The 25,718-nt window shown below is 34.3% G+C and overlaps 1 protein-coding gene across 5 annotated transcripts; it reads left to right on the top strand.

The window, feature by feature from the left end:
• Positions 1–1,238: 1,238 nt before the first annotated feature.
• On the top strand, positions 1,239–23,914 carry LOC104102350 (phosphatidate phosphatase PAH2-like). Of its 5 annotated transcripts, XR_001970413.3 has the most exons (11): positions 1,243–4,025; positions 4,285–4,589; positions 4,717–4,790; positions 6,131–6,215; positions 6,505–6,591; positions 6,682–6,754; positions 7,700–7,743; positions 9,447–9,581; positions 9,662–9,760; positions 11,226–11,345; positions 11,547–11,926. XR_001970413.3 is itself a non-coding variant. In XM_070200205.1 (10 exons), exons 1-10 carry the CDS (start codon positions 2,090–2,092, stop codon positions 22,917–22,919), a joined length of 2,886 nt encoding a protein of 961 aa, XP_070056306.1. In that variant the 5' UTR covers positions 1,241–2,089; the 3' UTR covers positions 22,920–23,217. The 5 variants fall into 5 exon arrangements, 2 of the variants coding, with proteins under 2 accessions (XP_070056306.1, XP_070056307.1); XM_070200205.1 differs by lacking the exons at positions 6,682–6,754; positions 7,700–7,743; positions 9,447–9,581; ... (1 more) ...; positions 11,226–11,345; positions 11,547–11,926 and adding exons at positions 20,334–20,406; positions 21,141–21,184; positions 21,918–22,046; positions 22,121–22,219; positions 22,866–23,217 and having other exon boundaries at positions 1,241–4,025; XM_070200206.1 differs by lacking the exons at positions 6,682–6,754; positions 7,700–7,743; positions 9,447–9,581; ... (1 more) ...; positions 11,226–11,345; positions 11,547–11,926 and adding exons at positions 20,334–20,406; positions 21,141–21,184; positions 21,918–22,046; positions 22,121–22,219; positions 23,419–23,914 and having other exon boundaries at positions 1,242–4,025.
• Positions 23,915–25,718: the final 1,804 nt, after the last annotated feature.

The raw sequence follows: 25,718 nt of genomic DNA, 5'->3' as shown, positions 1-25,718 counted from the left end.
ATATATGAAAATGCCCCGCTTTTTACATATTTTGCCGGTCGATTGAAACTAATTACAGCTGCTAGCTAAATATACATAAAATATATACTGATATATATATATATATATATATATATATATATTCTGCTATTGTTTTGACTTTTGGGGAGCGTCTATATTGTGTAGATTTCCCGAAAAGAACTCCTAGTTATTCGACTATTTTGTTTCAACTCTTAATGAATTTCAAGAAATTTGTAAGTTTTTGCCTTAATGGGATATCCGAGACCAAATGAATGAAACCTGTTTATAGGAAAAATGACACTGTATAGCCGCTCTCAAAATAATAGTCATATATATATATATATATTATGTATTTTATATACAAAACTTATTTTTCGACTACCGAATTTAAATAGTTTCTCGCGGGCTAAAAGTGAAAACCCCATTTAAATACTGTGCTGAGTTAGTGAGAGTGACCTTTTGCAAAGTACATTGTGTTAAGTTGTAAGAGCTTTCTTAAAACAAGATTACTCTTAATCATTATGCCAAAGTATAAGCTTTAGATTTGGTCAACGATAAATTTATCAAGTAAAACTAATGAAAGTCACGCATTGGTCTAGAAAATGAGATGTTGTCTTGACAATCCTCACTTAATCAATTGAGTTAGACCCAAAAATTATTTTTATTACGGTTATAATCTTTAGTTAAATAAAAATTAATAAGTAGAAACACTTCATTAGAATAAAACTGCAATTTATAAGTTCCATTTGTTATATTCAGTATATTGTATTGAAACTAACACCTTATGTTAATATTACAGAATACTTACTCAACATACATTTCACAAAAATTAGGAACTGAAGTCGGAATTTATTTAAAAAATTGGCATAACTGAAACCTACTGGAAAATGACATTGAACAATCGCTTTGAAAATAATAGTCAAATAAATATATATATATATATATATATATATATTCTGTATGTTATATACAAAAATTAAACAAACTTTATATTTTACTTTTAAATAATTTCTGATACGGGTTATAAAAGTGAAAAAAGTCCTTATATTATTTTAATTGGATAGAATAGTTAAAAGAAAAGGAAAATAAATACGGCAGAGAATTTTAAGCCCCAAATTGAAGTCTCCCAACTAATTCAGGGTCCCTCATTGAATTCAAAACTGACGTGTCACTGTCACATGTAGAAATCTTTTTTTGCTTCTCCAAATGTTGTAAATCCTGCAAAAATATCAATCAATTACTAGTACTAGTACTATATACCAAATATTAACGTTGTATTTCCTGTTCAGTGTCTTCTCAGGTAAGTTCATTTTGTCTTTACAGAAAAACCCTTTTGATTTCACACTGTAATTTTATTCTTCATTGATTACTTACACGTTATATACGTGTATTCATTTACGTAAATACAGGTCAGGCAGTATATAATTATAAGTAATAAAGTTTTAGACACAAATGGCGGTGTCGTTTTATTGGACTGTGTCAAATGATTATAACAGAAGCACATTCGGATCATATTAAAAAGAATATACTTTTTTTCAGCCAACTGTTCTTCAACTTATAGTCTTGGCGGTTATTGGTTCTGAACTATGATTTCTTTTCTATTTTATATTTCTTTTTTTGGTTTTCTTGATTTGGGACCCTAATCAGCTCAACACTGAATTTTGAGCTGGGTTCAGTTTCTGATACCATTTTATTACTGTTTTTTTCGTTTGATTTGCTGGGTATTCAGCAAATTTTGTGTATTGTTGTAGTGTATGTGTATCCCCTTTTAGTTTTCTTCTTCTTTTTGTCTGTCTTTTTTCCAACAAAGACAGATTCTTTTCTTGATCTGTCTTTGAATTTTGATCAATTATTGTTCTTTGATCCTTTTCTTGAAAATTCAAATAAGCCGGGGACAATAAAGATTGGGGAAACTATTAAAAATTGGATCTTTGTGGGAAATATTTGAAAATTAATGGATGTGATGAGTGAAATGTAGCAATTAAGCTTAAAAATTTACAATCTTGATGAATTGGGGTTGTGATTTGTGATGTGGCAATAAGACTGTGTTAAGTGGAAGCTTTGGCAGATATTCGTATTATTTTTAAAAATGAATACTATGGGGAGGATAGGTAGCTACATTGGGAGAGGAGTAAGTAGTGTTTCTGGGACTTTCCATCCATTTGGTGGTGCTGTAGATATCATAGTGGTGGAGCAACCAGATGGTAGTTTTAAATCCTCTCCTTGGTATGTTCGGTTTGGGAAGTTTCAAGGGGTTTTGAAGGCGAAAGAAAAGGTGGTTCATATAACTGTCAATGGCGTTGAAGCGGGATTTCATATGTATTTAGATAATAGAGGACAAGCTTTCTTTCTAAAGGAGTTGGATATAGAAGATGGAGGAGACTCTTTATTTTCTTCTTCATCCTCGGGTGAGGATACTGATGGGCAAACGAGTAGTAAGCCGCCAACAAAATCAAAGAGTTGCAATTATGATGCTGTTGACTCTATTTCAGTTACTCAGATTAATGTGAGCGGTGAGGATGTCTTGGTGAGGGCTAATTCCCGAAAACCTGGGATTTTAGGCAGGGTTTTTGGGAGGAAGTCGATGAAGAGTTACAGGCCTCTCGAGGAAGACACTAATGCCAGTGTTATCAGGGCAGACTCGTTGGAGTGTGCTGAAATGGCAGCTGATCTCTTAGAAATGAAGTGGTCTACTAATCTGACCCCCAAGAGGTACAGTAGAGACTACGCTACACGAATTTCTGCCGAAGATACGTCACAGGGTGTTAAAGATGAGTACTTGCAAATTAATGACACAAAAAGTGATATGAGTTTTCCGTCACATGATAACAAGTTAGACAATCTTGATTTCCGTGAGTCTGCTCGTGAGAAGGATGATGGTAATCAACTGATCTTTCAGGCTCTAGAGAAGTCTGTCAAGAAATCTAGTAAACATGTGTTATTTTCAGCATCTGAGAATGCTGCAAGAGTGTCAACTGTTGTCCAAGGTGGCGAACATTATAGTGGTGAAGAAAGCTTAAAGAGTTCTTATGACGGTGGTGACCTAGGCATAGTTAATGCTGATCATGATGCCAAGGGTATTACATTTATATCTGAGGTTTCAAATTCCAGTTCACAAGTTGTGAACTCCGCTGAGCTTGAGAGACACGATTCTTTTGCAACTAACCATCTTTCAGAGGAGGAAAATGAAACTGCTGCGGTCCAATCTTTTTCCTATTGTGAAACTGAAGAGAACTCAACAGCAGTGCTAGATGTTTCAATTGAACAAGTTACTCAAAACTTGTGTGCTTCTCGTGATCTAGAAGCTTGTATGCATCCCCAAACGCTTCTCGGTGTGAATGATTTAATGGCAGTGGGGAACTCTCAACCAGAAGAGGATTTATTAGTTGAAAAGGATTCTTCAAATGTTCAAGGATTTGAAAAAAATGAAAACTGTTTCAAGGATTTAACCAACAAAATCTGTGCAAACTCAACCACTCATTTTTTAGTCTGTGAGAGTGGCTCATTGAATAGCTCTGCTGCGGAAGCAGATTTTGGGTGGATTTTGCCTATGTCTTCTTCAGAAGCTCTTGGTGATCCTCATGAATCTAGCGGCAGTTTGGTCCCACTTACTGTTCCTTCATCAGAAAGCTTGGAGGAACAGCAGCTTCTCTTTGGTGACATTGATGGTTGTGGTGACACGGTTGCCAGATACGCAGAGTCCATTTCTTTAGATTATAAGGAAAAAGACTATCTAGTCCCAAAGAATGAGCCTGGTCCTGCTCTGGAAAAGTCTATCCAACGTGATCCGCCATTTGTTGCAGATGGAAGAAAACTCAAAACTGTATCAAGCAACGTTGACATTCCTGTAGTAGTTCAGGATAACGAAGTTATGCGGATGAGCAGATCTCTACCCAATATGTGGTCTCCTGATAATGATATGCCTTCTAACCCCGATGACCTAAACTCATCAATTGTACTACAGACAACAGAAGTTGCTGAGGTCGCAGAGGAGGTGCAAAATATTTCAGCCACTCCAAAAATTGGTAAAAGAATATTTAAATGTGCACCTTTTTTTAAATCATTTTGAAGCTTATTATAATGCTTTTTCTACTCTTTACTCGTGTACTATGTGTATTAGTTTGAGTTTCAGATAATTTTCTCATTTCTCCGGTGAAACTGTGATTTTACCTTGAGACACTTGAAGTGTATTTTTGTTTTAGATCGCCTGAGTGGTTATGCCTCTTTGCTGGACCAATAAATTAGGAAAGATAATTATTGACGAGTTTAATTGAATCTTTACAGAAAGAGATGCCAGATCCAATAATTTATCGAGTGGGAACTGGAGATCATGGTCTTTTTCTTATAAGAGATCAAAAAGCCAGAAAAGTTCTGGCTCATCCGTGGATGAAGATGTAAACTCTGATGCTAAAAGTATTTCAAATAACACAGGTGGTGTCAGAGAAAAAGATGTGCCCAGGTCAAGGATTTCTAAGAAGAAAATAATGTTAACCACTCCAACATCTGAACAGCTGGCCACTTTGAATCTGAAGGAAGGAAAGAATATAGTTGTATTCACGTTTTCGACTGCGATGCTGGGAACACAGCAGGTCATTTGCTTGGACTTTTATTTACATCCCCCTTTTGTGTTTGAGCACGTTCAAGAAACTTTACATCTATCTTTCTGTGTGCAAACGCTTCCATGCTTATAATTTGTCCTAGATGCATACTTCACAGGTTGATGCACGTATATATTTGTGGAGATGGGACTCAAAGATTGTTATATCTGATGTTGATGGAACAATTACTAGGTAATTGATTCATTTCTACTATAGATTTTGAATGGATGCCTCAGTGTTTATTATTCAATATCTATTTGTACAGGTCAGATATGCCAACCTTTTTCTGTTACAAAAATCTGGCTTATCCTTTTTTTTGGATAAGTAGGAATCGTCTTGTCCGATCATCAACTTTAGCAATTACATTTTTAGCCGTAAATTGCTTTCTACATGTGGTTAACTTTGTAATTCACTTCCATGTCCTACAATCTAAGCATTGGATGTGATATGTTCTCAATTGATGAGCCTTAACATGATGCACCTGGAACTGTTGAAAATTCCACAAGCCGAGGACTCACCCTTCCCCATAGATTGTCATAAACCAGATTTAAGAATAGAGTTCAATTTATAATTTATTGTAGAGAAAAACGGTCAAAAGTTAGATATGAAGTGGACGTTTAGGTACGAGTGAGATTTTATCTTTTAAAAAGGGAACCTTCAAGATGGAATTTGGAAAACAAATTTGGAAACTTCTTCCAAATTCTCCCTTAACTGTGTACCAAAATTGTTTTTGATCGGTAATACATAAGTGTATTGTAACTAGAAATCAATTCAAACTTCTGACAGAGAATCAATGCTGAGAAAACTGCTGAACATTCATGTAACAACGCCCATACTTTACACCATCTGACCTTGAAACATTCTACTGGAAAATAGAGATTGTTTGGTGGTGCAGCCTGAAGTGTATGGTTATCAGAAAGAAGGAAATGAAGGATCTGATACTTATTTACTGTACTCCAGTAGGAATGCAATTTAGCTGAGTTCAAGCAAATAATTGATAAGTTTGGCATGCCTCCTGACTTTTAGATCAGCTAGATTGAGCCGTATAATTTTTTGATTGAGATTCTATGTTGTGTCTTTCCATCAAAACATGGAATATCAACAGAAAAAACCTGTCATTTCTAGCAAATTTTCCCTCCCTTGTCTTTTGTTTTGTTCTGCCCTCACTTCTACTAATTCATAAGTGTTACTTTTTAAAGGCGGAAAAATTACAACTCTTCTTGGTTGAGTCATTCTTTATCTGGAAATATCTATAAACTGAGACGATATATTGAAACAATTGGAAGTTGGTTTACATTTTTCAACTTGTTCGATCAGATCTCTAGGGTCCAAACTTTGTTATGCTGGTTTTCTTTTCTCCTCTTCAAACTTCTGTTGGGTCCACTCTTTGGTTCCTTAGCGAACAAGAAGAGTAGACTTCTATCTGAGCTGATTGATATATGACAAACACTATAAATGTTTTATATAACAAAGGTAATATCCCCTCCTTTTCCCTGTGCGTCTTTGATGTGATATTTTTCTCAATTAAACAGATCTGATGTTCTAGGGCAGTTCATGCCTTTGGTTGGGATGGACTGGTCACAGACAGGCGTTGCACATCTTTTTTCGGCTATCAAGGTCCGTATACTTCATTTGTTTTCTCTTCTCCCCTTTTCTTGAGGTTTATTCAGACTAAGTGTGAGAAGGTATTCTGCCACTTCTGTAGTTCTGGCAAGTAATCTGTCATTAGATCCCGGATTTTACTTTAAGAATGTTCGTCTTATATATTGTGAATATGTTTTCTGCCCTTTTTCCTCTGTTTGCTCAGGCTCGAAATGTTTCTATACTTCTTCTATGTAAATAAAACAATTTGTCACTCATTATAGGATAAGAGTGCATAATCACTAGACAATCCTCTTTGCTGCAGGAGAATGGATATCATTTGCTTTTCCTAAGTGCACGTGCTATTTCACAGGCCTATCTCACTAGACAATTCCTGTTTAAACTTATGCAGGTAGTTTGATGAAAAGAAAATTTGGCTCAAGTAATCACTTATTTTCTCCTCATCCACTAATTTGACTTCATTTTTTTAAAATAATTTCAGAATGGGAAGGGATTACCGGAAGGACCAGTTCTTACATCTCCTGATGGAATTTTCCCTTCTCTATTTCGAGAAGGTCACCCGTTATTCCTTTCTTTATATTGTGAAGAGTTTGTTTTTCTTTGCTCCAAACTATGCATCCCATTGAGTTGCAAATATAATGTTTTCCATATTCTTATGAATCATGATTATTAGAATTAAACAAACCCATCCATTATCACCTGGGTAGACTAAAAATAAGACCATGTTGTACTTTCTATCCTATGTATTATTTTTATTGGGGATGCTGGTAGAGCATTGAAGTAGAAGTAAGCTGTTGTTGCTTACTGTTTGCTTCCTCTCCTCTTTGATGAGCATATTTGCACCGTAACCCCACTCTTGCTACCCCACGTTTCTGAAAAGCATTTCCTTACTGGCAGAGTGCTCACATTGCTGCTCCCACTTTTATATGATTTTTTATTTAAGTGCATTTAAAGAGGGAATATATTCAAGAAGTAACAACTATTTTATTGGAATTATCTACTCCAGTGAACATGATATGATGCCTGAAAGTTATATGCTATCAATTGTTAGATATTTTCTGATTTTTCTTGCACTTTTTTATGTCCTTTTTTAGTTCTTTAGTTGTTTTTGCGATTTTTAACTATCCTACCATTGACAATTACCTCTATGGCTCTGTGATAAAAAGGAATGATAGTTGTTATTTCTGGCAAACGTGCCTCAAACTGTATTAGTAATAACATGCATTTAGAATGCAAAAGGCATTATTGGTTCAGTCGCTGCTGGTTTCATGCAAAACGCATTATTGGTTCACTGGCTGCTGTTTCATGTTTTTGCTACAGCATGAACTTAAAATGTGAAAGAAGCTATTTTCTTCGGCATTGCAACTTTAACCTCCATGCTTGCAGCATGTCTTGATTGAGTAACTAAATATTAAGTAATTCCTTCGAGAAACTAAAAATGCTCCAAATGTTGCTAATATTATGATTGAGATATGCATCTACCCTTTTACCTTTTGCAGTGGTTAGAAGAGTTCCTCATGAATTCAAAATCGCTTGCTTAGAGGTCAGTTTCTTGATTCAGACATGCTTCCTTTTTTTCTTAATAGAACTTTTAGCTTATTAAGCAAACAAATTTTTGTACGTCTTCCAAAGCCATGGGGCTAGGGAGGCTCTCAGACTTTTGCTTCGATGATCTGCATTTGGTAGAGTGCTTTTGTCTTTTTACTGAATTAATGACGACTTAATTCTATGTTTAGTCCAATCTTTTTTTTCTAGCTTAAGGGAGTTTTAACATGTAAACGTAATACAATCCGAGTAAGAGAAATAGATGGGTATTTAGTGCTTTTGAATTTTGATGCACGAAGACTCACTCTTTACACTAGCAGATTTCCAAATGCTCAAAATGTCTAAACCAGTTGGTTGATACACTGAGATTTGGTCACTGTTTAACTGATCTTACTGCTGTTTAAGGTGATGAGAAATTGGGTTGTTTGGGGTGCCGCACTTAAAATATGGCTGTGCAGAAACATCAAAATGTATTTATTGAAATAAATTGCAAGATGGATATAATAGCTGTTGCTTCCAAACGCACACGCAAGTATACGTGGACAGGTAATATAAGATTGTAAGTCAAGATATCTTATCCACAGGGACTTGTGATTAACTATCAACTAAATTAAACTAAGACAATTAATCTATTCAAGCGATTTTCTAAAGATTATTAACTACAACTAATCTAGAATAGCAAACTAAGAGATTAAAGTAAACAATTTGGCGACAATATTCTAGAGCTATAGGTTAGCTAACAATCCCGTTGAGTTTTCTACCTAAATTGTCTAATTAATTTATCTAGTTTATTGATTGACAGGGTTAATATTACTCGTAGCCGTCTCCCGAAGTACTAATCGCCTATTCAAGCTAACCTAACGCCTATATTCCTATGGAATTAGGATTAACAAGAACGCATTAATAATTCCTGTATAGTAACCAAGTAAGGCGATTAGGTATATTCCTTTCCTAACCGCAAATCCGTTCCCGATGCTCAGGTTAAAGATCTTTCTCTACTCAATCTTATATGCAATCTAGAATTCCCTCTCCCGAGTTTAATCCTAGATTCGTAGATAGTATTTAATTGGTGATCAAGCAATCAAATAATTAAGCCCAAGATTGAATAAATAAACCAATATGATAAAATAATAAGAACAATTCAAGCTTCAAACTACAACGTTCATGTAGCACCCACAACTCTAGAACTAATGAACTATAAAGTTAAAGGAAGAGAAGAGAAAGAAAAAATTGAGAATCCTTGCTCCCGAGTGTTCCGTGCGTGTTCTTCCCTCTCAAAGTGGCGTCTCCACTCTCAAAAATATGTTCTCCCCCTCCAAAATAGGTTTAGACTTGCTTTTATACAAGTTGGGGGCGTCTTGGGTCGAAATAACCTTGTCCCGGGCGAAGTAGGACAACTTCCCGTCAACATACTTTAAGCCGAATATCAATAGCTAATAAGAGAAAACATGAAACTTTGGGAAACATCTTTTACCATAAACGCAAGAAAGGTTTTCTTTCTTTTTCTTTTCCTGTATTTTGTTTTATTTTTCTGTTTATCATGGGTTTTCTATGGGAATAATAAAGTATGCAAATTCTTGAGGTCAAGGAGTATCTAAATTACTGTCTCTGCAGAAGATATATTTACTAACTTTGAGCAATTTCTCTTATATCTATGGCAAGAATTGCAGATTGATAACCTGTTAACTTTCAAGTTTGCAGGATGTAAAAGCATTGTTCCCTCCTGATAGGAATCCCTTTCCCTTCTATGCTGGTTTTGGAAACAGACTCACGGATGAGATCAGCTACCTCAAGGTTGGAATACCTAAAGGGAAAATCTTTACCATCAATCCAAAGGTATGTAGTCAACTGTTACTGTCAACTGTTGCAGATAACTCTTAAAGAACGTTTCTGATGACATTTTTTATAATCTACAGGGTCAAATTGTTGTAAATCGCCACATAGATACAAAATCATATACCTCTCTTCATTGTCTTGTCAATGGCATGTTTCCAGCCATGTCCTCATGTGAGCAGGTTGGATTTTTTCCTCTATGAATGATTATTAGCTGGTTAATCATGTGATAGAGTAAAGAGCAGTATGTGATCTGTTCCTTCAATTTTTTCTCATCTGCAAAGAGATGTAGGATGTAATTAGATTTCTTGAAGTGGAGTATCAGAGTCACTTTCGTCGTGATGTTCACTTTAACGACTCATCATCTTGTTCAGTCATGAACAAGGTTTTCTTTATTTAGAGACTTAAAACTTTTTCTAAAGTTATAGTAGATTCGCTACACTCAAGTTCTCTTCCTTGTCTTCCGTGGAAGCTGAAACTTCTGCACTTGTCATCATTCTGTTTCAAAAGAATGTCTGTTGTGCAAGGTCCGGCAGTGAAGTAGCAGCCATTTGGTGTGCCCCTCTCTGCAGCGTTGCTGTAGTAGTGTTTTTTTCTTCTTTGCTGATTATTACTATTATCGAGGTTGGGATTGAGGCATAGTTGGTGTATCATCGTTATCTTTATTCTCTTGGATGACACCTACTTTTAAGCGTGTCCCCTTCTTGAACACTCTGTCTATGAAACGGGGGTTGGACAAAATTCTTTTTCGATAATTGAACCAATCTTAGAAAGCTAAAAGGTAAAACTTTAGGAATGTCCTTTGGCTGGAAAGTTTTTATGGCCAACATGAAAAGTCTAATAGTTAATGAATTGGAAGAAGTAATTGGTTGCATTGTTTTGCAGGTTATGGAGCCTAATAGTGCTGAAATTTGAAATCTTATTTTAGAAAGTTAAAACCATGTTACGGAGTAAAGAAAATTGAAGTAAAGAGCTTTGAACCTCAGTCCTTTTCGCTTGGCCGGACATGTTTTTGTTATTGTACTTAAAAAATCAGAATCAAATAAGGGATACCTAGCTTATCCTGGATAGCAAAAATACCAACATTTTCAGTTGAAGCTACACTATTTTTTCGATGTTAATGTTAAGAGTATCCCACACCACATTGGTTGTGGGAGTAGGTTGTGTCCTTGCATGGTTTTGGAAAAATCTCATCATACGAACTAGCTTTTGCGGTTGAATTAGGTTCAAAGTTAATTTTCTTAACATGATATGACAACCAGACCCGTCATTGTTGTTGTGTTTTCCAATGTTGTGGCCCTTCAATTACGTTACTCATGTTCAAGATGTCTAGTGCTGGGTGTGCGGAGGTGTTACAATATCCCAATTGAGGAAAGTTTTTATTGTTCCTTTTTGTGTGTAAATGTTAAATTAGATGGCAGCTTGTTGAAGAAGTAATTAAGTAAATAAAAGTATGCTATTTGTAATAGCTTAAGCTTTTAGATCAGAAAGTCGCACACTTCAAAATAGCTTAATCAAAGTGTTGCTTGATTGTATCCCGTATTCTCTTGGAATATGAGTTCTTCGGTGCTATATGTCTGATATACATCCAATGCTGACTGAAAAGCAAAACCTTACTCTTGCCCAACAATTTTCGGTTTTCTTCAGGAAGATTTTAATTCGTGGAATTTCTGGAGATTTCCACCTATTGATTGAAAATTAGCAGTCCATCCTAAACTATTTTTTAAGATTCAAGGGTGGTACTCCCACGGCCACGGAAAGATTCAGGTAACTATTGTTTATGCTTTAACTTAAAATTTATTCTTGTTTCTAAGCGATAGCCTGTCTGCATGCTAAAGATATCATTTACCAAAGACAGAGAACTGAAATTACAGGATTTTGTTTGCCAAGACATAAGAGTAGATTCAGTACTCAATCTGTGGTCTAATGTATATGCTTTTACTTTTACTTTTACTTTTTCTTTTGCAGCAAAAGGCTAGAGTCAATACTATAAATAGCTAGCATGTGCTTGACCGAACATACAGACAAGCTCCTTGTAACTGTATATTTTGTACACTCATCCTGGAGGAAGAAAATCGTATACTCAATTTTCCGATATTGTACTCATCGATCATAGGCTTGTCGATTTGCTTGGACATAACATGTATATACATAATTATGGGAGGAAAATACAAACAGGTTCCACGCTTCAGGATGAGGTGAACTTTGTAAATTGTTGTAGTATTATATGTTCTTGAGAAGGTGTAGATTTTGTAGTAGTTCAGTCATTTATATATACTTTAGCTTATAATGAACAGAACTGTTATAGCAAAGTGTTATTGATATGAAAAGCTGTTTTTAGCCTGTGATAGTTCGTTGACTGTAGAGCGTGATACTAATGATGCATACATATTTGAATTGTGAACGAGACATATGAGTATATTGGACCTGCATTTGAAGTAATTTTTTTGTATGAAGGCTTTAAGTACTGGATTTAGTACTTGAAGCTGTTTAAATTTACGGCGAAGGGCCAAATATATTCCTGTACTTTCGAAAATGGTCTAAAAATATCTCTCGTTATACTATTGGGCTATATATACTTTTCCCGTCATACTTTGGAACAAATATACCCTTATTTTGGATCGAACGCCACGTGTTAGCACCAGATGAAAACGAGCCATTTTTTATTTTACCCGATCCGTTTTAAAAAACCCATCACCCGATCCGTTTTAAAATTCAGTTTTTTTAAAGCATATATTTTGTAAAAATTGGAATTTATTTTTGTAAAAACTGAAAGAAAAAAAAAGGAATTTGCAAAATATATATATTTTTAAGTCTTTTCAGTTTTTTTTAAGTATTTTTTTTGTAAAACCTGAAAAAAAATATGTTTTTTAAAAACTAAAAAAAAAAAGACTCTCCTAAAGCAGTGGACTACATATGCATTAGTTTTAAAAAAATAAAAATATTTTGTAATTATTTATTTTTTTCAGTTTTTACAAAAAAAAAACTTTAAAAATGCTTTAAAAACTGTAAAATATATATTTTGCAAATTTCTTTCTTTTTTTTCTCCAGTTTTTACAGAATATATATTTTTCAGTTTTTAAAGCATTTTTAATTTTTTTTAATTTTTTTTTTAATTTTTTACAAAACAAATACTTTAAAAAAACTGAAAAGACTTAAAAATATATATTTTGCAAATTCCCTTTCTTTTTTTAAAAAAAATTTTACAAAAAAAAATTCCACTTTTTACAAAATATATGCTTTAAAAAAATTGAATTTTAAAACGGGTCGGGTGATGAGTTTTTTAAAACGGATCGGGTAAAAAAAAGAAATGGGTCGTTTTCATCTAGTGCTGACACGTGGCACTCCATCCAAAATAAGAGTATATTTGTTCCAAAATATGACGGGAAGGGTATATATAGCTCAATAATATAACGATGGGTATTTTAGACCATTTTCGAAAATACAAAGGTTTATTTGGCTTTTCACCGTTAAATTTAATACTTTCTCCTGGACCCCGCGCAACGCGAAAACTTAGTGCACCAGGATTTTTTTTTTTTTTTTTTTTGGGGTAGTACGAGTTAGAGTTTGCGATTTACCTGCGGACTATTCTCTCTCCTTTCCTCCTATGTAAGCGTGTAACAAAAGAAGTTAAAAGAATTTTTTTAAAGGAAAGAGATAGATTTATATTAAATTAAACCACAAGTGTTACAAATCTCAAATAATATTCAAATAAATAACTACATAACATTTTTGAGAGACCCTTGAAATTAAAAAGGAAATACGAATACACTCTAATACACTCTTGCCTTGTCTTCAATTTCTATCCTATCAAGTAAATACATCTTACACGCCTTAACAAAATAAACCCTTTTGATTTAACCGTCTATTTTTTTAATATACTATTTTTAATTATTTACACATTTGATACATGTGTAGTTTAACAATATACGAGTCACAATATATGTTTTTTCGGGAAAAAAAATAATATAAAATAGCTAGATTTATAACTGGTAATTAAAAAATAGCCACAATTTCAAAAGTAATCGAAATTTAGTCACTTTCATGTAAAGATAAAATCTGAATAAAAACAACCTTAAAGATCCTGAACAGGGGCGGCTCGACCAATTTCGTGGCCTAAAGCCAAACTTTATGAGGGGCCTTGACTTTTTTATTAATAAAATATATTTTATTTTATTTGAAGTCTATTTTTCTAAGTTTTTTTAGATGCAAAGTTATTATTAATTTTTATAATCAATTTCTCCTAATACGTCTTTCTCAATTGACAATATAGTTAATTCATTTAATATCTTTAAGACATTGTTGATCTTAGGTAAGATTTTATCAATTTTAATTTTGAAAAACTTTTTTCCGTTGAAGCAACAGTAATAAGAGTTATTAACATTATTCTATAAGTAAAATAGGCATTTGAAAAATAATCAAATCCTTTTATTTGATTGAGTATATCAATTAAATTGTTATCTTCTAATTGTACTATTTTTCTTAATATTTTTGATTCATAAAATAAATATAAACTATCAATACCGGGTTGATTATTATGATTTAAGGAGCATTCAAGATGAAGGAAATATTTTTCAAATTTTCATCAACTAGTGATCTCAGTTTTTACTGCTAGATAGAAAAACAAAAATATTTTCATATGCCTCTAATTGTTCAGATCTATTTTAAAGTGAAAAAACAACCTTGTCAACTACTATCTCCGGCCCATAATAAGTATATTTTTTTTTGCCTTTTATTTTGGTCCAAAATAAGTGTCCTTTTATATAATCGAGAATGAATTAACTTTATTTTTCCAAAATTTGCCCTTATTTATATATCTCAATGTGTCAAGTTAACAACATATAAATTTTAATTAAGGATAATTCAATCAAAATACATTTTTGTTCTAGGAGTCAGTATTTTTTTAAAGGGCACATTAAAGGTTAAAAAGTCATTTATTATGGATCAAAGGGAGTATGTATAAAAAGTAATCAACTCTAAAGGACACTACGAGAGATTTTGAGATTTTACTATTAACATTCTCCTCAAATTGTTTCTTCATATATATTACAGGTTTCTTATGAAATTCGGGTTCGATATTAATTTCAAATGCAATTTCCTTGGCCGATCAAAGCAGTTGCAAATCCTTCATCCCTTTATTTGTTAAATAAAGAAATCAAACCTTTTCACTTCACATAACTTTTTAAAAAAATTATATATAGCCTATTAGGTGGTAAAAAAAATTGGGCCTCCACAAATGTGGGGCCTAAATCAGTTGTTTTACCTGCTTTATGGACGGGCCGCCCCTGATCCTGAAATATTCCAGCATAATATGCTGGAGTTCGAAATTTCTACATATGAGGTTCCAGCATAATGTGTTGGAGTTCCAACATAATATGCGAGAGGTTTATATACAGGAGCTCCATAATCCAGCATATTATGCTGGAACTTTACGTGTGATGGAGTTCCAACATCATATGCTGGAAGTTTATACGCAGGAGCTCCATAGTTCCTCATATTATGCTGGAACTTTCCGTGTTTAAGCAAAACAATGGCTATTTTTCAATAACTTTACAAATAGTGGATGTTTTTGTGCTATTTTTTCCCTTCCATCTCAACTTATATAATACGCTCTCCTTTTAGTTGATAAAAAAGAATATTGTATTTTATATTAAATAATTTATTTATTTTACCTTTAACGAGATAATTTATAAATACATAAATATGTATGATTTATTTTAAATCATAAATTTAAAAGTCTTTTATTTTTCCTCATTATTAAATGGAGACAAAAGAAGTATAAGTGTATAAAAATTACTACTCCATTAGAGACATTGGCGGTGTCGTCTTATTGGACCGTGTCAAATTAGTGAGGAAAAATATCAGCTATATCCATTTATAAATAACCTATTACAAAAATTGGCCAATTTATAAAATATTATTAATATTAATCAAATAATTATTTGTAGCCAAAAAAGGTCAAATATTTGCTTTCTTTTGAGTGTGTGTTATTAGAATAGATTTGGTAAATCTTAAGGAGCTTGAATCTCAGTTTTGGGACGATTTTGTGGAGTTTTGAGGTGGTTTGAATTGAAAATTCGAAGTAGAAGATGAACATGAAAAAATGATAGGTGTATCACACTGTGTATCACTTTGTATATCATATTTGTATCAAATGTGTATCAAGTGTGTATCACATGTATATCCATGTATCCACTACGTGTGAGATACATGCGTGATACATGTGTCGCAGAAGAATTTTTTGAACTCGATTTTAACTACGAATTTTGAAATCAAATCAGTTCAAATCACCTCCAATCTTCCCCAAATTTTGTATATTGATTCATCTATATGTTTTCAATGAATCTCAACCATACCCATTGAAAAAAGTCATTTTTTGCTTAAATTTTTAGAATCCTGTTTTTATATATATATATATATATATTGTATTTCATCACCTTATTTGTTACTTCATTCATAAAATTTTCTTCCTGTCTTAGCATTTAATACTGCTAATCACGCTTAAAATATAAAATTTGTATGTGATTATTAGAGAGAAAACACCTTATTTTTTTGAGTTTTTAATTTTTATATATATTCCGCTAGTTTTGATAAGTACTACAGTGCGGTAAGTTAGGAGTTAGGACATTTCGGTAAGATTCCAATTAATTATAGCAGTGGCACATTCGGATATCATTTTAGAAAAGAATATATGCTCTTTCAGCCAACCTTTTTTTTTCTTGGTCGACCTTTCAGCCAACTATTATTCAACGTTTAAGTTTGAAGTCTTGGCGGTTTTAATACTGCAAGAATACTATCTTTTTATTTTTCGTTTTTTTTTCATTTGTGACCCTGTCCACTGATTAATTTCTTGAGCTGGATTCAGTTTCTGCTACAATTTATTTAGGTATACTTTTCTGTGTTTTCAGCAAATTTGTGCATTGTTATAGTATATATATGTTTTCCTTCAGATATTCGTCTTTTATCTGCCTTTTTCTAAGCAAGAAAGCTCGTTTTTTCACCGGTCTTTGAATCTTTATCAATTAATGTTCTTTGATCATTGTTGTTAGAATTCAAATACGTGAGCGAGAGAATTGATTTGGGAATCAAGTAAAGATTGAATCTTTGTGAGAGAATCTAAAGATTTACGTGAGGGAATGAATGGATTGTTGCAGATGAGCTTAAAAAAAATCAATCTTGATGAATTGGGGGTTTGATTTGTGACGTGGCAATAAGACTGTGCCAAAGTGGAAACTTGACAGATTTTCTTCTATTAAGAAAATGAACACTGTATTTGCATAATATTGGCATGAGATGATTTAAACGAGTAGCGGAACCGAATTGGTACTGAGGCGTATTTGTTGTTGTTGTAAGAGAATGAATACTGTGGGGAGGATAGGTAGCTATATAGGTCGAGGCGTACGTAGTGTTTCTGGGACTTTAAATCCATTTGGTGGTGCTGTGGATATCATAGTGGTGAAGCAACCAGATGGGAGTTTGAAATCCTCTCCTTGGTATGTTCGATTCGGAAAGTTTCAGGAGGTTTTGAAGGCAAAAGAAAAGGTGGTTAATGTAAGTGTCAATGGCGTGGAAGCGGGTTTCTGTATGAATTTAGATAGTAGAGGGCAAGCATACTTTCTAAGGGAGCTGGACATGGTAGATGGAGATTCTTTAACTACTCGAACATCCGAACAGCTAGCAACTTTGAATCTGAAGGAGGGAAAGAATGTAGTTGTATTCACATGCTCGAAACAGCAGGTCATTTGCTAAGACTTCTTTTCATTGCACATTGCTTCGGTGTTTGATTCTTTTTTTTTACTATTGGTTAACTATTGTGTGCTTATGCAAATGCTTGCTTATAATTTGTTTGAGATACATACTTTGCAGGTTGATGCGTGTATATATTTGTGGCGATGGGACACAAATATTGTAGTCTCTGATGTTGATGGAACAATTACTAGGTAAAATTGATTCACTTTTCTGCTATAGATGGTTGGTGCTATTGATTTCTCTATGAGCTTGCTGTTGTGTCCAAGACTTGCTATTTTGTTCTACTTTGATCACGGAGAATGTAACAATTATCAGCTTTTTTGATTAAAAAAGTTGATAACTGTTACATTCTTTGTGATCAAAGTTGAACATAATAGTTCAAAAAAGTTGCTACTTGTGACATTCTTTATGATTAAAGTTGAAAATAGCAAGTCTTGGACACAACAATTACTCCATCAACTTTTGATTAGTCCAAATGGAGTGTTAATGGTAATTATTTGATATTTTCTTGTGTAACTCTTTTCTGTTACATGAACCTCATATCGTAACATCAACATCAACTTTATTAAGTACAATGTTTGGCTGTAAATTGCTTTTTTGGTGTAGTTAACTTTGTGATTCACTTCCATGCACATATCCTAGAAGCAAGGAGGCGTTCTTAATTGATGAACCATAGCGTGATTCACTTAAAAGTGTTGAAAACACAAGTCCAATATCCCTCTTCCTGATTAGATTTTCTTAGTTTGCCCTGGAGATTGAGAACAGAGCTGATATATAATTTAGTGTAGAGAAAAGTGGGTCCCAATTTAGAGGTAATGTTGTCATTTTTGGTATTTTTGAGGTTTTATCTTCGTACTTTCGAAAGGGAACTTTCAAGATGCAGTTTGGAGTCCCAACACGGAGACTCCTTCCAAATTTACCGTTGACTCTGTCCCTTAAATTTTCCAGAGAGTTGCCATGGTATAATAATATAACCAGAATTGAATTCAAAACTACAAGAATCTATGCTGAAAAAACTCGTTCACATTCATGCTATGTTGCTCGGACAGTTGGACTCTCCAAAAATGTCTCCGGTGTGTGTCGGATCCTCCAAAACTAGTGCATTTTTTGAGGATCCGACGCGGGTGCGGCAGCTTTTTTTGGAGAGTCCGGGCAACATAGCATTCATGTCACGTACTACACACTAGGTTACTTCAGTCATAAACTATTTCTGAACCCAAGCTGACAATGAACTAAATGTTGTCTAAGACTTCATTTGTACTTCTAAGGCAAATTAGTATTACAAGCTTTGACAATGGACATTGTTGAATATTTATCAATTCCAAGTCTATGAACAAGTGGTACTTATTGTGATACATGGAGAAAGCATATTACCTTTATTTAAGATGCCGTCTTGTTCGTCTTCTCTCCCTCTGTGATCTATGCCGGAATTGAAAGCTTTAAATAGTGGACCTCACATCATAATATTATTTCTGTTACTCTTGATCTCTTCTGGTCAAAATATTTACCATTTGATGATTTTCAAGATCAGTAAATTTTGATCATGATTTCTTGAGCATTTTTAATATTTTGGATTGGAAAAAGATCCTGTTTGTAGTAGTTTTATATAGTCTCTAAATAATATTTCAAATGGTACATCTTATCATATGTCTATTATTGCTTTGACTTTCAGTCAAAAGTGAGTGGGATGGAAGAGTATCAGTGTAGGATTAATTATTAGAGTATCAGTTTAGGATTAATTAATCTTTTATGCACATGCAGCAAGTTCTATTTGACATTTGCGATTTGTTTTTTAGACTACTTTTGTGATCAGTATAGTGTTCAAGAAGTACTGAATAGTTGAAGTGAAGATTTCCGTTGTCAAGAGAGGGAGGGAGGGTTTCTAAGATATAACCAACTTGAATTGTATAGCTATCAGAAAGAAGGAAATGAAGGATATGGCCCTTCTTATATGGGCCTACAATTGGGATGCAATTTAGCTGAGTCAATCAAACAGTTGACCAATTTGACTTGGCTCATGACTTTTGGAACAGCTAGATTGAGCTGCGGAATTTGTTGATTGAATCCAACTCTATGACTATATGTGATGTCGTTCCATCGAAACATGGAATAGCAACGATGACAACTGTCATTTCTAGCTAATATTGCCACCTTTGTCTCTGGTTCTTTTTCTTCACTTGATTGTTGGCAGGATTTAAAGCAAATATCTACTACCTGAGACAATATTTCGAAACAAGTGAGAAATTGGTTTACATAGTCAACCTTGTTAGAATGAAGCTCTGGGCTCTAAAATTTTCTACGCTAGTTTCCTGTTATCCTCGTTGAACATCTGTTGGTTCGTCTTCTTGGTTCCTTAGTGAACAACTTTGTGAACAAAAATGCTAGACTTCTGTTTGAGTTGGTGATAGAAATATGGATGATATTATTTCCTTGTGCCTGCCTGATGTGTGATATTTTTCTCAATTAAACAGATCTGATGTTCTAGGACAGTTCATGCCTTTGGTTGGGGTGGATTGGTCACAGTCAGGCGTTGCACATCTCTTTTCGGCTATCAAGGTTTTAGGCTTAGTTCATTTTCTCTAATCTTTTTTGAGGTTTATTCAGACGAGCTGTGATGTGGAATGATGCCAATTTCATAGTTATGGCAAGTAATTGGTCAGAATTCAAGTCTTTAGTTCAAGGATGTTCTCTTATGTTGTGAATTTGTTTTCCCTTTTGCTATGCTTGCTAAGGATTGAAATGTCTCTACAGTTCTTCTATGTAAATATATGTTTTAGTTTTCGTCTGATAGTAGAATAAGAATGCATGATGTTGTCCTCTTGTTGCAGGAGAACGGCTATCAATTGCTTTTCCAAAGTGCACGTGCTATTTCACAGGCCTATCTCACTAGACAATTCTTGTTTAATCTTATGCAGGTATGAAAAGTAAGTTTGTCTCAAGTAACCACACTTCTCTTTTTGCTCCTCATCAATTAATTTGGCTTTTTTGTGTTTTTGATAATTGCAGGATGGAAAGGGATTACCAGAAGGACCTGTTCTTACATCGCCTGATGGACTTTTTCGTTCTTTATTTCGAGAAGGTTACGGGCTATTCCTTTCTTTATTTCGTGAAGTGCCTTCTCTTTATATTTTTCGTTGCTCCAAACTATGCATCCCATTGAGTTGGTTATATTCTGTTTGTCCTGTTTGTCTGTATTTTTATGAATCATGATTAGTAGAATAAAACAAAATTATCTATCAACATATGGGTAGACTAAAACCTGATATGGACGGTGCCTGGAAATTTTGTTTTTATTAGATAATTTATATATAGCACGTTGTGCTTTCTATCCTTTTATTGCTACCCTTTTTAATTTGTGTCTGGATTGCTCAATTGCTGGTCCCCTTTTTATTAACTTGCTCTTTGGTTTAAATGTATTTAACATTGAACTTAATCCTGAAGAGAGAACAACTATTTTGATGGTTGAAATTATCTACTCCATAAAAAAATGGTAATGACGCCTGGAAGTTTTTTAGTATCCATTGTCAATATTTGCTGACAATTCTTGCAGTGTCATGTTCTTATGTCCTCCTTTTTACTCTTTAATTGTTAGCAATTTTTAATATCCTGCCGTCGGCACCCTATTCTCTAATTGGTTCAGTGGACTGGCTGTTTCATGCTTTTATCTATGAGCTTAAATGGTGAAATGTGCTATTTCCTTCTGCATTTCTTGCACCATTTAGTAATATGATATTAAATTCTCCCAGAAGAACCGCTTCAAATTCTGCTCATAATATTGATTGAGAGGTGTATCTACCTGTTTACCTTTTGCAGTGGTTACAAGATCTCCTCATGAATTCAAAATTACTTGCTTACAGGTCAGTTTCTTGATTCATATTTTCCCCCCTAATAGTAACTTTAGCATTTTAAACAAAAAAGTTATGCATGTCTGCAAAAGTTGTGAGGCGAGCTGCATCTGGTAGAGTGCTTTTATCGTTTAATGGAATAAAGATGACTTACATCCGTGTTGTCTAATCTTAACTTCTCTGCTATCTTAAGGGAGATATGCCTTGTGATGTAAACAAGTTGAGTGAGAGAATAAATGGGTATTTGGTGCTTTTTAGTTTAACTGCACAAAAACTCCCTGTTTAACACACGCAGAAGTCCCAAATGCTCCAAAATTTACAAGTGGACGTTTGATACAACGCGATTTGGACATAGAAAAATACCATTTAACAGATCTTACTCCTGCTTAAGGTGGATGAGAAGTTGTGTGTTTGTTGTGCCACACTCAAAATATGGCCGTGCAGGAACATCAAGATGTAACTAATGGAATGAATAATCGCAAGATGGATATAATGACTAATAAGAGAAAGCTCGAAACTGTAACTCAGAGTGGATTACGTCTTTTATGATAAATGCAACAATGGTTTTTATTTTGGTGTTTTTCCCCCTATTTATCATGGGTTTTCTCTTGGAATACTATAGGCAGGGAGTATCTAAATTACGGGCAATTGTAGAAGTTTTAGTGGCTAACTTTCAGCACTTTATCTTGTCATCAGCTTTGGCAACATATGCAGATAATTAACTTTTAACTATTGAAATTTTCAGGATGTCAAGGCATTGTTCCCTTCTGATAGGAATCCCTTCTATGCTGGTTTTGGAAACAGAGACACCGACAAGCTCAGCTACCTCAAGGTTGGAATACCTGAAGGAAAAATCTTCACCATCGATCCCAAGGTATGTAGAATCAACTAAGGACATTTGGCAAGTAACTTTCTTCGAGTTTTTGATGGTAGTTCTATAATGCACAGGGCCAAATTGTTATGAACCACCACATAGATACAAAGTCATACACCTACATACATGGTTGCGTCGATGGCATGTTTCCACCCTTGTCCTCACGTGAGCAGGTTGGATTTCTTTGCTTTTCTTGTTCTGAATAAACGATAATGGGCTATTTAGCACATGATAGAGTAAAGAGAAGCCTGTGATTTCTTGAGCTTCACTGTTATCCTTCTCCAAAGTGATGTGGGACGTTGAAAGTTAGCTATCTTGAAGTGGAGCATCAGAACCACTTTCACCATTATATTCGTTTTGACGATTGGCTATTTTTTTTATTTAGTCAGCATGTTTGTTTTATTTGGAGACTTTAACTCCATCTACATGTAACCTAGAAATTATATATTCAAATGTGGATAATTAGAATTAACTGCTAAAAAATTAGTAGGTTTCGAAGGGGCTAGTTTTATCCCAGTTTTAAAGTTCATGCCATGTTTGCGATGTACGGCGTAGACGACCCAAAGCGTAAAGTATGAGCGGAAAAGTCTCACCGTTGCAGTATTATCCCCATGACTATTTAGGCTCCCTTGATCATTTCAGGGTACATAGAGCTTGCATGTCTCAGCTTTGCCTTCTCAAAACAATTTTACATCGTTCTATGGAGTCCTGGAAATACTAGATTTTGCTGGTTCGAAATTTAATTTTATAATACATATCTAGTGTTTTCTTGAAACCTCAATCATCTTACAGTCGCCAAACAATTTTTCACTTTTCTAGGAGGATTTTAATTCATGGAATTATTGGAAGCTTCCGTCTCCTATCCGAGATTAGGCCAGTCCATCCAATTATTTTTTGAGATTCAGGGATGGCACTCCCATGGCTATGAAGAGATTCATATAAATTTTTGTTCAAATATTAACTTGGAAGCAACTTGCCCTTGTTTCTGAGAAAAGGAGAGGGGGGGGGGGGGGGGAGTGATGGATTCGTGAGAAACTGCTAATTTATGTGTGCACCTTACAACTAAGGTTGACCAAAGACAGCCTCATTATAGCTGTATATTGCACATGGAAGTTTACTAGTATGCTGTTGTATTATACACCCATCCTTCAAAAGGAAGTATTTTACTCAATTTCTGATATTTTACGCATCAATATTCGATAGTAGGATTGCTCATTTGTTGTGCTTTCTTGTATATGAACAAGTGTGGAAGGAAATTACTATATATATTCCACATTGATTGAATAATTTGAACTCTGTATAATGTTGTAGTTTATGTGTGGATGAGAGGTATAGATTTTGGTCATTTATAGAATCTTTTGTTAATGAACAGATTTGTTATGGACAAAGTGTTATTACTAAGAGGAGGTTTTTTCGCCGTTGATGGGTAAATGACTGGAGAGTGTGATGCTACTGATGCATTCATCGTTGTGAATGACACATATACTGGAATAATGGAGACCTGCATTTGAAGAAAATTCTCTCTGAACTTTATGTAGGGGATCTGGTCTCTGTGTAACTGGTTTTGTCAAGAAATGTCCACCTTAAGAGCGAAAGGAAGGTTCGTTTTATCAAATGCTCTAGATATTAGATTGTTAGAATAAGATTTTCCCCTTTTACGCATGAAGAGCCCATTGTGTTTGTCAATCTGTATCCTATAATTCATGTGTAGGTTTTTTTTAATCACAGATCGACAGGTGATCCGTCTTGTCTCTCCTTTTCGTCATAAGGCTTGGTCTGACTTTGAGAGAAAAAAAATCATGTGTTTAGGTCCCTTACTAAGTAGAATTCGTAAACTTTGCAATGGCTATTTGAATGCTTTTTCAAAAGCTTTTAGCATTTCTCAGCTTCATGCTACGTGTTAAATGTGAAGTACAATATACAGGAGTTATCCATAGAAATGTGAGGGAGTAAGAGAAAGTGAAATAGAAAATAAACTAAGTTTGGAATTGTTAGGTGGTTGTCATAATTTTTTTACTATATTTGGTTTTCCTATCTCACGAAGGAAATGACTACATATTTACCATATTTAGGTTTTTTTTTCCTTAGCTAGTCTTTTTTCTTGGAGGAAAATGTTTGGACTTCTATAAATTGAAGATCATTCCTTCTCATTCAGTAGCATCCACAATGTAGCCATATAGGGTTTGAGAGTTGTTTAGGGGAAGAATTTCGGGACAAGTGTTAGCCTGCCACTTGTGTTTGCCTCTTCTTGTGGTTGTTCTCTCGATATTTTGTACTCTCTTTTATATAGTGGATTGCTCATCTTCCCCCGTGGACGTAGGTTAATTGACCGAACCACGTTAAATGTTTGTATCTCTTTTGGTATATTTTTCTTTGTTATCTGATTTATCGTTGTTCAAAGTTAGCTTTACTAGCTTCCGCATGATACCTGATTATTTCGATCCTAATAGAAATATATATACACAAGTAGACTTTTTAACACACAAAGACCACTTCAAAACATAATCCTAATACCCAAGTGCTTCTGCGCAAACTGCACAAGGTTGTTGATTTCATCCTCATCAATGCACCCATTGCCGTTAGAGTCTGCAGATTTAACAGCCCGTTTGCTCTTTAGCCGGTAGAACCAGCCTCCGTTTGAACTAAGGGTGGTATGTGGGTCGGGCCCGATCCTAAGTGGGCTTCGTAGTTCCGGTCCTAAGTGGGCCGGTCCTAAGTGGTCCCGTGCTTCACAGGCTTCTTGTTGGAATCGGCCCGGGACCACGAACTAACGGTCCCGGGTTAAGTGGGCCGGTCCCAGGCCTAAGTGAGCCCAACATATGGGCCCAACTGATATTTTCTATTTTGTTTTTAAATTTTATAGAAGTTAGAGAAAAAAATGGTAATAAAAATATCTAAGGCAATTCCTTGTAAATTATATTATAGAATTGTGACCTAAATTTTTTAATTCAAATTTAAAGACAAAAATATTGTAAAGAGATATTCAAAGCAATGCGTTATAATATATATATATATATATATATATATATATATATATATATATATATATATATATACTATACTATACTATACTATATATACATCTTAAGATATATACTCTACACTTATATTTTTTTGGGGTAATTATAAAAAGTGTGAGGTTAAAACAAAGTTGTGGGGGTTAAATGACTATTTTGTAAATAGCCCACGACTATTTTGGCAGAGAAAACGACTAGATTTTAAATGCCCAAACAGATAGATTTTTTTTAAAATTTTGACCGTTGGGACCGTTTGGAATCGTTTAGGCCCGCTAGGACCGGCCCGGTCCCGATCCCAAACGGTCCGGTCTCGCTGGCCTCGTGCTAAGGACCGGCCCACTTGCCTAATGGAATACGCGTAAGTTATATTCCTAATGGAATAAGTTCGAATTCAACGTGTTTCAAAGGAGTATAATGCTCTCAAGCCATTAAGTGTGATTGTAAAGCTCAACCTATGTACCATATCAAAATTGATGATTAAAATCGAGTAACATGGGCATTGAATTTGTATACCTGTTAACAATATCGGAAGTTTTTGTAGAATCTGTTCCAATCAATTGCTCGAATCCGACTTCGTCTCTCTTGGAAACGAAATTCTTGTTCACGAACTAAATACCTTATTTTTGTTTATCATAGTGTGTTTCTTACTTTGGGA

Source organism: Nicotiana tomentosiformis, chromosome 4 (genome assembly GCF_000390325.3).
Source record: "Nicotiana tomentosiformis chromosome 4, ASM39032v3, whole genome shotgun sequence".
In the NCBI taxonomy this organism is placed as follows: Eukaryota; Viridiplantae; Streptophyta; class Magnoliopsida; order Solanales; family Solanaceae; genus Nicotiana; species Nicotiana tomentosiformis.
The sequence above is the reverse complement of the archived record's forward strand: the minus strand, read 5'-3'. Positions and strand labels throughout refer to the sequence as shown.

Bases quoted from the DNA above. Each gene is read 5' to 3' on its own strand.
- LOC104102350 (XM_070200205.1), top strand. From the start codon at position 2,090: ATGAATACTATGGGGAGGATAGGTAGCTACATTGGGAGAGGAGTAAGT. The intron at 4,026-4,284 runs GTAAAAGAATAT...GAATCTTTACAG, and splicing joins TTCAGCCACTCCAAAAATTG to AAAGAGATGCCAGATCCAAT. The intron at 6,592-20,333 runs GTAGTTTGATGA...TGATAATTGCAG, and splicing joins TCCTGTTTAAACTTATGCAG to GATGGAAAGGGATTACCAGA.